At 31.3% G+C, this 15113-nt stretch overlaps 2 protein-coding genes across 2 annotated transcripts; both read left to right on the top strand.

Annotated features, from left to right (window-relative positions):
- Positions 1–958: 958 nt before the first annotated feature.
- On the top strand, positions 959–6433 carry LOC128171703 (multiple epidermal growth factor-like domains protein 10). Its single transcript, XM_052837474.1, has 9 exons — positions 959–1034; positions 1360–1587; positions 2161–2403; positions 3051–3186; positions 3453–3595; positions 4216–4341; positions 4501–4608; positions 4703–4820; positions 4949–6433. The coding sequence occupies exons 1-9, from the start codon at positions 971–973 to the stop codon at positions 5112–5114; spliced, it is 1332 nt and encodes a 443-aa protein (XP_052693434.1). The 5' UTR covers positions 959–970; the 3' UTR covers positions 5115–6433.
- Positions 6434–9580: 3147 nt separating this feature from the next.
- Positions 9581–14774, top strand: LOC128174127 (multiple epidermal growth factor-like domains protein 10). The gene is made up of 9 exons (XM_052839759.1): positions 9581–9595; positions 10234–10492; positions 12857–12997; positions 13199–13339; positions 13633–13773; positions 13909–14034; positions 14157–14264; positions 14354–14474; positions 14612–14774. The coding sequence occupies exons 1-9, from the start codon at positions 9581–9583 to the stop codon at positions 14772–14774; spliced, it is 1215 nt and encodes a 404-aa protein (XP_052695719.1).
- The last annotated feature ends 339 nt before the right edge of the window (positions 14775–15113 follow it).

The following is a 15113-nucleotide window of genomic DNA, read 5'->3' on the forward strand; positions in this document are numbered from 1 at the left end:
TATACAATTTTATATTTTTTTTCAAATAAGGAGTTTTTATTTGTTGATGTGAATTACATGCATCTAATACTTTGAATAAATGGCATGCCAATAAACAGGACGAATATGTAAAAATAACAGATATATTCATTAATTGTTCGCTTGTCTTGAAACATGAACATTTTGATATACGAATTTTTTGAAGTTTTGAGAAAAATATGCGGCAAGTATGTACATGTAAATCAAATGAAGAACCTACATTTAGTACACAATACTCCATATAGTAGTCATTTTTGTTTTAAAAAAGAGCAGCTTTAAGAATGTTCATGATTCTGAAACTTTCATACAGTTTGCCTTTAAAATGAAAAAAAAATATATCATACAGTTTGTGCATGAATTGTTGTCGAAGAAAATGGAGCTATCAAACACTTTTCGTATGCTTTTCTATTGAGTGTAAACTGATTGCAATTAATAACGGAAGGGTGGATACTCTTGTTGTCGAAGAGAATGGAGCTATCACACACTTTTCGTATGCTTTTCTATTGAGTGTAAACTGAATGCAATTAATAACGGAAGGGTGGATACTCAGCTGAATTCTGAGTCAGAAACATTGTAATATTAGATAAACGTTTTTTCGGAAACAAATGCATTTGTGAGCTCAGAAACCAGTGCTCATATCGTGTCATATTTTCACCATTGAAATGTTTATTTTTCATATGATTTGACGTATAATATTTTAATAGATTTATCCAAATTAAAACGTGCTCCTTTTTTGTATGAAGTTCGTGACAAACACTTTCTTAGTCCTTAATATACACTTTATAACAACAACTCGAAATTATATCTCGAGTAATTAGCAAATAGTTATACATTTTTAAAGCATATGAATTAATAATACATACTTAACATTTCCGTTACATAGTTTTTGTTTAGTCTCTTTTAAATTAATCTTCCTTGTCCATGACAGTCACTTCAGAATCTCAGGCAAAACATGATATATAACAACTGTAACTCCTACCTCATTTTCTGCGTATTATATTCAGTATTTACGTATGGTATGTTCCACATTTTGTAAATTTTGACAATTTGAAATTAATCTATTAATATATTTAGTTATTGATTACTTTTGATATGAGGCGACTGTAATACTTTATGAAGTATTTAAGTTGTGTAATATGTTATAAGGGCGTTGGAACATTGATATTTTTCAGCTTTAGACAATATAACTTCTGATTAGAGTTATGTGTAAAGATAAAAAAAAACCGATTCAACTTATAGATTAATGATAGTTAAATAATAGTTTCAAGCTTACCAATTTTTTTCAAAAGAGTAATGAAGGTAAACTTGTAAGTTAAATGTGTTACTTATCTTTTTTGTTAGATGATTTGTCTTACAATAAAACAGCCTCGCAATCAAGAAGAGTAGCATGGCCGTTTTCTGATGTTAGTAATGCTAAAAATGCAGTTGATAGAAATGCATTATCGTGTACGAAGGCACAATATATAGGACTTAACTCTCCAGACAAGACTTTATGGTGGAAAGTGGATCTTGGTGGAGTGTACAACATTTACAGCGTTAACATTATATTTAAGAACTACAAAGGATATGGTATTTTTTGCATACAAATTATATGCTTACGTTGATGGCTTTTAGAAAAAGAAATCTACAATAATTGTTTTGTTCTAAATGTTGCGACACCTCAGTTTTAACACCTTGTTTAAAAAATATTTGCCACTGGGTTTAATATAAAACTGATATAACCTTTTAAAAAGTAAGTTTTATTTGAATATGTATCTTCTTATGAAAATGCTATTTTCAATCTACTATTCCAAAGAAGTTTCAAAATTTCAAAAAAAAAAAACCAGTTAGATATATTACATTGTAAAGTGATAATCTAATTGGACTAAATAGATATTTTTATCCAAAGTACATGTATATATATTTTTTTGTTGAAAATGCTAAACAATTGTTGATACAATTTTTTTTCGAAACGAACACTCTTTACAACACAAAAACAAGTAATTTTTTAAAAGTTTGCTTTTTAAAATCTACATACATGTATGCTGTATATAACGCTATTTTGGAAATGTTTGAAATCTTTACTGAATGGGTACTTAGGATATTTAATGTTAGATGTTAATGTATATTAATAGAATTTGACAGATATATTCGGTTTTAAAGAGAGCAGACAACGAGGACGTTTTGCCGGATTCTCTCTTTACGTATCATCCACTGGTTATATACCCGGTTCTACCTTGTGTTACAAAGATGGACCTGAGTTACCACCACTTAATTTCACAACAACTTGTATAGAGTCCGGGCGTTACGTCATCTTTTACAACGAACGCTTAAAAGATATAATCTACCCAGAGGGATATAAAACGTTAAACGTTTCAACTGAATTATGTGAATTCATCGTAAAAGGTATGTGATCTAAAAGGTTTTTATGCTCTGTAAAATGAAACTATGATATTCATCACAAGAACAAAATAAAATTCTTATCAAATAAACAGATTAGTTACGAAAAGGAAATGAAACAACTCAAACTCAATATTAATCTGACTTATAGGTGAAAAATAAACTGAAGAATTTAAAATCAATTATCATTTTAAAAATTTAGTCCAATATTTTTCACTAAAAATATTTTTTACTCAAGTGTGTAAACGATTTTGATAATGATGATTATGTCAATCTATTTACACATTTTTAAACGTAGCACATGTTGTTTATAGTCTGTTTTTGTGTAAAGTTTTGAAGATCCAGCGTTTATTTAGTTTGTAGATTTTAATACAACACTGATGTAAATAACATTTTATTTGCCTGAAAAACGTATTTCGTTATTTGTGGATTCAAAATCTCTTAAAATTTTCTCACACGCTTGCAGTCATGGGACCAGCTTTTACAAATATCTTACTTATTCGTAGAAAAAAGTTAAAAAAACCCAAACAATAAATGTAAAATGTAGATATATTTTTAAAAGTATTCTGGGTTTTAACTCTCAACTTGTTACACAGAACACTGAAATATATTCTATGTAATATTGTATTTATATTTATATGAATACCTTTAAGGATGTAGTTCACCAGGTGTGTATGGCAATAACTGTGACAAACGTTGTCCCAACAACTGTAAAGATAGCACATGTCACATTCAGAATGGAACCTGTTTTGCCTGCAAGTCGGGACGGACCGGGGAAATCTGCAATAGAGGAATTATTCTTTTCATATAATATATCTAAAAGTGTTTCAAACATGCATTTAGTATTATAATCAAATTGATATCAGATACATTATTTTCTGTTTAAAATTGCGGTTTATTTGTATTGTACGCATATATATTGCTGATTAAGGGTTATTCAAAATCATTTTAATTCCAGTTATTTATACTAATATTGGTTTATTAACTATTACTAACTATGACTAAGCGATAAAATGCATATTGTGTATTTATTTGAATTTTTGTTTTATTCAAATAGAATGTGTAATAGGATGGTACGGTGAAAATTGCAATCGTCGTTGTGCTGGACATTGCAAAGACGGAACTACTTGTAATCACGTGACTGGTCAATGTAACGAAGGCTGTGATACTGGGTGGACAGGATTTATGTGTGACAAAGGTAATTTTTTTCTGTTTTACAAAATATCACATTTTATATAAGAATTACATTATTTACATCACATAACAAAGTAAATGATTGAAATATTCTACACCACTTATTGCTTACATGTATCATAATATAATATATATTTTTTGCCCCTTCACTTAAAGGTCTAGCAAAAGCTGAAATGGTGTTAAAAACAGTGTGTTAAAGAAAAATATTAAATGGCGTTATAATAAAGTAATGTTAGTTTAAAAAATGTTTTTGAGAAAAATGTAAGTGATTCCAGATTGCTTTACAATAGAAACATCGTGAGCAACTTTGACCAAGTATCATTTTTACTTTCATGTGTATACATGTAGCTATTTTAACAAACACGTAAGTAAAAAGTGCTCTTTAGCAGTCTTTTTTTCTTTCGAATATAGGAAATGAAGAGAAAAAGATTTCATTTCCCACATTTTTGCAAAATTGCGGGGTCTTGTTTAGTTTATTGGCGATCAAAATGAACAGCTTTTGGACAACGATGACTAATTACATGACCAACATGTATTAGACAACACATTTGATAATTATGAGCATATTTTGCGGAAAAAAATCCTTTGGCTATCTTTTTACAGTACCTTTTCCCATTTTTACAGCTTGCCAACCTGGTAATTATGGTAAAAACTGTTCCCGTGCGTGTTCGCCTAACTGCAAGACTTGTCGACACAAAGATATTCTATGTTCCTGTAAGGCAGGCTGGATGGGTGATAATTGTACAACAGGTGATTATAATGATATAACTATTCAATTTTTTAAATTTAATTTCTAGAAAATTGATGGTAGCTATACATCATCCAATTCATCGGGTAATTGTAAGGAAGCAAACTATATTTAACAAGACATTATTGCAAACCACAAGAATTTTCACATAATATTTTAAGAATGTATCGGGTCCTATGGAGAAAACTGTCAGTATCCGTGCAGTGTACACTGCATCAACCAGACTTGTGACCGATTCAATGGAAACTGTCTGTGTGATGGCAAATATGGTAAAAAGTTACAATTATTCAGTTTTAATCGATTTATAGAAATAATATATAGTTCAAAAAGAAAGTGGTGGGTTATTGTTAAAACTAAATACAGATAACCAGAGGAATTTTGAGAGGACAGATTTACCAACTCATCCATTGTGGATGGTTGCATTCTTTGTATCACTCATTATCCACATCATTTTCATCTCTGCTACGTTGATGAGTCGACGGTATGATATGATTTAATGTTTTTGTTTCTTGATATTAATATTAAATGTATTATGTCACATTTAAAGCCAAACAATACATTTTAGTATACTTATAATTTACACAACATAAAAGGTTTTTTTCTTAATAGGAAAACATTCTTGAAACAGAAATCGACAACGGTGGATAAATCTGAAATTTCTAGGACGTCTGTGTCCAATACAGAACAAAATACTTCCACCAATACTGCATCTAACTACCAAGAGCTCCAAATATCAAAGAATGAAAACAACTATCAAACTCTACATCAGGAGTGACTTTCAAAAGTGTGAACCTGTGCTATTCATTTACCTGAATGTAGACTGTTTTGTCGGTAAAAGTTAAGAACTGCACAACTACACGCATGCTTTTCAGTTACCGTTTAGTTATATTACACTGAATTTTTGCTGACTTTCACCAAATAATATATTCATGTCTTTCAAATCTGTCTGTGCAAAAACAGTGCTTACTTCCGTTTAAAAGTTTTTTTTTAAAGAAAACTCAGAAAAGTATTTCTCAAGAATGTCAGGTAATATCATTAATACATCAAATAAGCATACCATGTAGTTCCGATGTTTACTATTTTCAGAATTAGAAGTAGGGATGTACAACACAAGTTTTGAATTGGTAAAATTTTGTCTGAAGCTGCACACAGTTGCGAGATTTAAAACCAAGTCTTGGCAAATGAAGATAGAGACGATTCAGTCTTGATATGGTTTTGTTCATATCTATATTATCTGGCCAAAAATATAACATTTTGGCCAATGAATCAATTTGAATTTGGACAAAAACACTATAAATGTTGCTATAAAATTACCAAATTGATTGATTATATCAATTTTCAATTCAATTTATATTTAAAAGTATCTTAGAGTTTGAGGCCTTTTTTATACCGACATATGTGTAGTTTATTTTTTGATACGGTTTTTGTATATACATTTGTTGTAATCAGTCAATTAAATAACATGTCTTTACGATTATTAGGTAGAACAGTCTACACAAAGAGCCAGATATTTAGTTTTGTTTTATAAAGATCTCACGTTCACATATGAAAACCCTACATCCTTTTTTTACACACTATAACATTTATTGGTCATTTTTGTTTCAATTAAGAAACCTATTAACTGTTTTTTTCTCCTCTTATAATGCTTTGTTGTAGCTTTATGAAAGTTCATGAATATAAAACTTTCACTTTATTATTCAAATGAAAAAAATAGCATCCATGAGTTTGTCGGCAAATTTTTCACACGTTATTTAGTGCTTTTCTATTTGGAGTAACAATGACTGCAATTAAGAAAGTAAGGGTTAATATTACTCCGATTATAACTGAGTCAGTAACCTTCTGTTTTTATTATATTATGAAATGAATTAAAGCCTGTAGATCATGTCATGTTTCACATCGAATTATGTATTGCCCCATATTATTTCCTTGATAGTATTTTTCTTAGTGCATTTAATAAAAGGAAATCCTTCTATTTACTATGGAGTACATGAAGTAATGGACAACCACTTCATTTATATTTACAACGATTCGTGACTAGTTCTTCCGGAATCGTCTAATCATAACGCATCTTCAAAGCTTAAGATTTAATTTAACAAAATTAATATTTCCGTTACATTCATTTTTGTTTCGTTTTTTATTCACCTTCCTTGTACAACACAGATATTTAAAATCAAATGAAAACATTAATATAAAACGTCCGTGGCCTTATGTTTGCATTTGTTGCGGATTAACTTAAGTTTATACATATGATATATACTACATTATGTAGCTTACGTCAATAATTACTAAGAAGTGAATGCATATTAAACAATCTATGACGAGCTCAAGAAAGTAAGAGGATGAATGGTCAGGGACATTTTAAGATTTATAATTCTCCTCAAAAAGAGCTATGTATAACAATATTTGAAAAAATTAAACCGTTAAAGTTTTCTTAGTAATAGTTTTAAACTTAACAAATATTTTTTTTTGAAAAAAAAAATTAAATCTAATGATTAACGTTTTGCCAGCCTAAACCGATTTATGTTAAATGTTTGTTAATTTAATTTGCTAAATAATTTATCTTTCAAAAAAAATTCAAAATCATGCACAATGACAAAGTCATTTTGTGAAGCTTAAAGTGCAACAACTGAATGAAAACCTTAGAAATAGTACTCAACTCTCCAGACAAGACTTTAAGCAAAATGATAATCTTGGTTCAGTGTTCAACATTTACAGCATTAACATACTGTTTACGAACTTTTGGTATATATTTCTGCACAAAACAAAACACAATAAACACAACTCAAAGTACGGACAAAAATCAATATGGTACTGACCTAATACATTAGCAAGATACTTGGCTCACATTTCGGTGTCATGTAAACAAGGTCCGTGCCCTGTTTTTGTTTAGTAATACATAGGTTCAATAAACCATTAAAAAAAATCTGTTTCAAGCTGATTTGTTTATTTTCTCTTTTGTTTTAAGCCCATCATATTAACAGTTCATAACCGTTAATATTACATTTTAGGCCTAAAACTGGAATTTCCACTTCAGTATTCAAAATGTAAACAAAAACATGACCTATGGTTTGTTTACATAACAAAGAATAGTAAGATCTGTAACTTGCTTATATAATGCAACGAATGACACTTAAATTTATGTTGCCTATGAAAAATACCTTACTTTATAAACATGAAGATAATTTTTGACTAAAATCGTGACCATATCAAAAGACCTTGTAGTGAGCGACCAGCGTGCTAAGTTAATTTATTTGTCAAGTTGTTATCCAGAGATCCTAGTTACATGTATATGGATCTATCTAATATATTTTTTTATCCCGTCCCCTTTCCTGCAATATCGGTAGGCCTTTTCCTGGAGCCAGCCTTTCCTTACAGTAACGTCGCTGTCTCTATATATGGTCATGTCAAATTAGACAAACTAGTCGACTTTAAATGCATGTGTCGATTTGTAACATGTCAGCTGTTCTATTTCAGAAACTGGAGATACAAATGCATAGGATACGGAAGAAAATGCCTGGTAAAGTGACATGTTAAATATAAGCAACAGACAGCATTTTAAAGCTGCAAATTTGCATAATTAGAAAGCATTCGATTAAAGGCAGCGGATTCAACTCTTGATAAGTGTTTAAGTCCGAGTTATACACTAGAAAAAAATTGCTAACGCTAATTTCAAACAAAACTAACCATTAACATCCTAAAAAAAGATGTATTTAATGTTTGAATAAGTGACCTTAATTTTAAATGCCCAAACGGATAAATGGACGGATAAATGGACGGATAAATGGATGCAATGTTAATCAAAGCTTAACTGTTCATTAGAATTGCTAAAATCGTGCTCACACCTTTTTTGGAAACATAAATTTTCTTTTCTTTTTGTGTTCTTCTTATTGATGCATGCATTACTAAAATCTCACAAAAAAACTGACGGGGTATGGCACGTTTGACCACAGAGAAGCGTGGCAGGGCAGTTGGTATAGTCTCTGCAGGTGCTCCTGTAGTGAGGTTAGAACAAATGTTAATATTTTAACGATGATCGGTGATATTGGATAAAACATGATTCAGCATATCTATAACAACAATGTCATTTTATGGTAGCCACATTGTTTAATAGACAGCACACGTCAATTGCAAGGTTGTGCCGGAAATTGGTACAAACTGGAAGTGTGAGGGACCGAAAAAGAATTATAAAGCGCCGCGTAAATACTAGGCGAAAAGACAGACACATCGCATATATCCGCACAAATGAAGGGCACACCTGATATTGATATGTGAATCACATAATGGGGGTACCGATATGTTTCATAAAAAGTACTCAACGCATCTGGTCAATAAGTTTGCAACAAATGATGTTAGAAGGCTGTGCCCTGTTTTTGTTTTCATAGGTTCAATATGCCTATAAAAAACTTTTTTCTAGCTGATTTGTCTATCTTTACTTTAAAGTTCAAAATACAAACAATTTCTTTTACATAGTTACATGTAGCCAAGAATTGTACATGTACATTGTAACTCTAATTTTGGTTGCTTCTAAAAAATGCCTTACGAAATCATTATAAACATTTAAAGTATAAACAAAAAAAAAATGACCAAAATCGTCATGCTTCTTTAAAAAAAATTCAGTATGTATAGACAACTGGGTATATTTAATAAATAATGGACAATTAATTTATAATTTATTTGAGGTAAAAGGGTTTAAGTTCTAGTATTTGAGAGGAGACAATGTTGATTATGTTTGGTACATGTAGAAAGTCTGTTATTGGAAGCTAATGGAGAAAGTTAACTTCAGTATCCTCACGCTACAATAATCATTTCTGAATTTATTCTTCAGACTTTATATTTATAAATATATTTCGATACTTTTTAGAAAATCGATTTTGAATATTAATCTTACATTTTTTTTCAGTTTATTCAATCTTTTTTACGGCACATTTGTGGTTTTTATCGCATGTACTTGCACATTTATAGCTTTAAATTACATCTGTGAAAGATAGGATGGCTGTATCATGTACGATTTATATATTTTTCTAAAATTGTCTACAGATGACCTTTCCGTCGGGTAAATAGCCATTCAATCCCATACGTATCCATTCCCGGGCTCACTTTATTCGGCGAATAATGGAGTTGATAGAAATACAGATACATGTACAAGGACACGGGCCATTGGTTATGGACCTCAGTTTCATGTTGTGTTTTGGGTTGTGGATCTTAAAAGAGTACACAACATATACAGTATACATTTTAAAAATGGTGACGGTGGCGGTATGTACACGTACAACCCCAAAAACCCTCCAGAAAAATACTCCTCGTGACCGAATTGCTTCTCTTTGATTAAGATTCTAAACATCAGATGCTATACTTTGCCCTTGATATCTTAATCATGACTGTTCTGATATATTTTCAGCGATTTTGTATTTAAGTAATATTATTGAGATCGTTAAGAAATACAAAAATAATAAGCTAGTATAAAGACATAAGTTTCAACAAAGATATATATTTTAAAAGATTCAATACTATACCTGTATTTTATCAATCAAGTTATAAAAATTCCTCATAACATAACTTCTCAGACTTAAAACATTTATGGAAAGTGTTAAAACAACCAACTCTTTTCTCTTGTTTAACAACTTAAAAAACATAATCATATGGATTTTATATGAAATATGTTGGTAAAGACATTGTCTTTGAATTTGATATATAAACTTTAGTACATTTAAATAGGTAATAATATTATTTCTCAAAATCATTACAAGGGACATTTAATAAATATCTCTCAGCAAAGTGATGTATTTTAAGACAGGTCTATAATTTACAACTAATGGAAATTATGTACATCACTATACCGTGATTGAGTTCTTTGTGATGAACAGTAATCTTTTTTATATTGCTTATATTTGTAGAAAAAAACACAACGCAGGTGGTTTGCCGGATTCTCTCTGTATACATCTAACACAGAATTATCAACAATAAGTGACAGAGAGAATTCCACTTTATGTTACAAGGACGGCCCTCAGTTACCGCCCCTTAATTTTACAACCACGTGTACAGAACACGGACGTTACGACATCTTTTACAATGAACGACTTGATGGAGTTACCTACCCTGCTGGATACAAATTGCATAATGTGTATACTGAACTGTGTGAAGTAATTGTACTAGGTATATCTCACAGGGCGAAAAACCATCTTTAAGCAAGTCCTTAAAGGTGGCTTAAAGGAGCTTAAAGGCTATACAACCTTTAAGCCGCCTTTAAGTCACCTTTAAGCAAGTGCTTATAGGTCCTTAATGTCCAAACTTCTTTAAGCCACCTTTAAGCCACCTTTTAGCCATCTTTAAGCATCTTTAAGTGGCATTTACGGTCTCTTTACACTGCCTTTACACTGTCTTTAAGTGGCCTTTAAGTCAATATTGATCAAGCTGAACAATATAAACATATATTAAATGCAAAAGCTCTTTTATAGAGATGGGAGGGGGTCATCCGAGTGATAATATAATTTCAAAGAAAGGGGGGGGGGTGTTCCAGGCGGTTTTAATCGTCGCTCCATTAAACACAGATCGCTATCATCAGCACCGCTCCGATGGACACAGATTGCCGTTATAAAATTCTTTATAATTTTTGGGGGGTTTCAAAATTATTGTAGGGATGAGCGCAGTCTCTGTATCTTAATATGTGCATAAAACTAATTAAAGTATGTTTGTTTCCTATTATAAATTAATCGGTGAAAAAAATATCTCTCTCTCTCTCTCTCTCTCTCTCTCTCTCTCTCTCTCTCTCTCTCTCTCTCTCTCTCTCTCTCTCTCTCTCTCTCTCTCTCTCTCTCTCTGTTCCTCCGGTTATTAAACAAAATAAAAATAATGAACCAAAAATGCATGATTTAATTTGATAATCGGTTTAAGGTTTGTATTTTTTTTTCAATTTTCATTATTTCTAACTCTAGATCTGCTAGATACATGTTAAAGATGAAAACTCTCAACTGCCTTTGTTATATCGGGCAGGATATTACTGCTTTGTTTGTCTAGACATAGTTTTGTTCGTTTGTGTATATCTAATTAGAGTCTATTGTTTGTCCAACTTAAGAAAACCCCTGGAACTAACACAGAATATACAAGATATACACAACAGTTGTGTCGTGTGCCCAGGTGCATGTTTGTGTATATCTAATTAAAGTCTATTGTTTGTCCAACTTAAGAAAACCCCTGGAACTAACACAGAATATACAAGATATACACAACAGGTGTGTCGTGTGCCCAGGTGCACGTCAGGGTTTCTAAAGCCGTTGAATCTTAGTATGTACGAGTATACGATAAGTCTAGTGAATAAAAGTTAATTTACATTTGTAATTCATTTTCAAAGTATTATTTCCTAGCTCTGGGTTTCAAAGATGTTACGTCTACAAATTAACGATACATGTATGTAAGAGTAAAATCTTGAGGCTAATTAATTAATGTACCGGTGATCATAAATAGGGGTTGATTATCTAAATATATGTATAAGGGTAAATATGTCAAATATACCCGGCCTGGCACATCATACAATTGTATATACAAGTCATTTGCAATTGCCACATGCAGTAAATACGTCACCGGTAATTGGTAATTTTGTTTGATATAGAATTGATAGTTTAAAAATCATGTACATACAATTACATGTAAATATGTAAACATATTGGAACGGCGCCGCGATCATGAAAACCGGGAAATTGCGGGAAATTGAACAAATACCCTAATAGTATCAATGCATTTCATAAAAGAAACGATTTCATTTTCTTTCTTACATTTTTATAGCTATAAATTAGATGAACGTATATCTACTCGGTTTAAATTTATTAACTAAGAAAGCCTACTATAGTGAACCTAACGGTTTCCATTTAGGAATAATATATTTTTGTTCACTGAAGACCAAGTTCCGTATTTCATTCTAAATACACGCATGCATGTAATTTATAAATTAGATATAATTGATTGTTACAAACTGAATGGTTTGTCAAAATCTTTTCAAGTAAACACAATCAATACAGTGATTCAATATCCACTGATATACAGGATATAAAAACACTCATTTATATGTACGTTTGCCGTGGCGCAGAGGAAGTGTGGTGATGCTAGTAAACTAAGGGTCCCGGGTTCAATTCTCGCCGTGGCCGGTTTTTTTTTTTGTGTTTTTTTTTTCATTTTTCTTTCTAGAACAAAAACCGTTTTAATACCTTTTCTTTCATAAAGTTAATACATTTCGTTGGAAATTAAGCACAATATTGAAATAATTTTTTTTTAATGGCTTAAAGGTGGCTTAAAGGTAGCTTAAAGGTGGCTTAAAGGTGGCTTAAAGAAGTTTGGACATTAAGGACCTATAAGTTGTCCTTAAAGGTGGCTTAAAGGTGGGTTAAAGATAGTCTTTAAGCTGCCTTTAAGCCATCTTTACGCTTTCTTTAAGCCATCTTTAAGCAACACATATAGCTTAAAGGTAGCTTAAAGGTGGCTTAAAGATCGTCATTTATTTTCGAAAATCACTATGTATTTGTTTAGCATGTGACGAAGGCTGGTATGGTGATAACTGTAGTCAGCAATGTGTAGGACATTGCAGAGATAACACTTCATGTAACCACGTGACTGGTCAGTGTGAAAGAGGTTGTGGAGCTGGGTGGACAGGAATATTTTGTGATAATGGTACCTTTTCTTTAAAAAAAAATAACAAGCAAAAAATATTTATGAAATTTCAGCAGACTGTTTTCGATAATATAGAAAAGATGACATTAACTAAGATTGATGTTTCTGTGGATGTCAGTTTGCTACAAACAGTTACCAGTACTGACCTAGAGTTAATTGGCAAGGTATAAGATCTTTTCACATTTATTTTGTCTTATATAGTTTGTGATGACGGGAAGTATGGATATAATTGTGTCAACAACTGTAGTGGTCACTGTATGAATGGTTCTCTGTGTAACAAAGAACATGGTCACTGTGACAAGGGGTGTGACCCGGGATATACCAACAGAGACTGCAGCATAGGTACTAATATAAGAGAAAATATGTTGTTCTAATGTGTAGATAGTTATTCAAAGAAGAAGCACAGACTTTGCAAGGTGCTAATTTACATTTCCCTTAATCTCTTGAACTTTTTTTTCTTTTTCTTTTTTAAATGGCTGTTTGTCTACATGAAATTTAGTCACAATTTCAAGTTGACATTAACATTTTTACACCAATCTCAAACCAACTTAATAAAGCAAACAAACAAGGAAAAGATAAATAAGGTATGATTTCAATATAAATATCATGGACTAATTTGACTTTTGTTAATGTAGAATGTAGTTCTGGATATTTTGGAATGAAATGCAGAGGGCGATGTAGCGGAAATTGTATAAACAATGAAGCTTGTGACCATATTACTGGAATATGTCCCCGAGGGTGTATGGACGGGTATATTGGACGACATTGCAATATTTGTAAGATTTGCACTAAAATATTATAGTGGAAAATCATTAATTTAACGTTAAACATAAAAATATATTATCATTTTGAACTTATCTTGTAATGGTTTGATCATATTGTTTCTAATGATTTCGTTTTAATTTTTACAGCTTGCCAGTCTGGGTATTTTGGAACAAACTATTCTTTTCCCTGTTGGCCACACTGTAAGACATGTCGACACACAGATGGTCGGTGTTCCTGTAGGGCTGGTTGGAGGGGTCATGACTGTTCAATAGGTGATAATGATGTTAGATTTTTATTAGATTTTCGAAGAAAAAGTAACATCATCGTGATGATACAACAAATTTCAAAAGCCCTATACAACACTCAGCTTTAAATAATAAAATGTATTTTTCAGAATGTACTCATTCCTATGGAGAAAATTGTCAGTATTCTTGTAGTGGGCAATGCATTAACCAAACATGTGATAGATTCAACGGAAAGTGTTTGTGTGATGGCAAATATGGTTAAATATGTAAAAACCATCGGCTTAAATCAGATCAAAAAAAATCTTCCATAGTTGATTAATTGAGGCTTGAAAGTATTTTTGTACAGATGGTCTGCGGAATGTTGAATTTACGACCGACGTATCTGCTTGTACATTTAGGATTGCTGCCTTCTCTATATCCCTTGTCATCAACATCATATTTCTTTTTGCCACAATCCTTAGTCGAAGGTATGAAATGAAATGCGTTTAGCTGAAATTATCAAATTCATACAAGAGTTGTTTATATTTTGATTTTTTATATCAAAATCCAACTTCTTGCATATTTGTTCTTTTCATACTGATATAATTCATTTTTTTTATCATAGGAAAGCAATCTTGAAACCGAAGTCCACAACAAAAGAAAAACATTTTTCGAGGCGGTCTGGATCAAAAACAGAGCAGACTGCTACCTCTGTTGACCCATCTCACTATCAAGAACTTCAAGTATCACAGCCTGAAAACACCTATCAAACTCTACATCAGCAATGACTGTCATAGGTGAAATCAAAGTCATTGAATAAAATGAATGAAAGGGTATCGAAAAGTGATTCCATTCCATACATATGTCTGGGTGAAATGTGTCTAATAAACATTAAACAAAGTGCATGTCTTTGATAGTCTAAAACTTCAACAAAAATAGTATGTAGAGAATGGAATTGGTGTTATACTGAAATAATATGATGCATCCACATGATATTTGTCACTTTTTATAAAAAATAAATAAAGTAATAAAACAGTGTTTTCAGTCATATTCTTTAAAAAAGTCAATATAATTCTTCTCAAATTGCATAATAAAACTGACTGTACTTAACGTCTAACTGTTGTTTT

The sequence above is a fragment of the Crassostrea angulata genome, chromosome 2 (genome assembly GCF_025612915.1).
Source record: "Crassostrea angulata isolate pt1a10 chromosome 2, ASM2561291v2, whole genome shotgun sequence".
In the NCBI taxonomy this organism is placed as follows: Eukaryota; Metazoa; Mollusca; class Bivalvia; order Ostreida; family Ostreidae; genus Magallana; species Magallana angulata.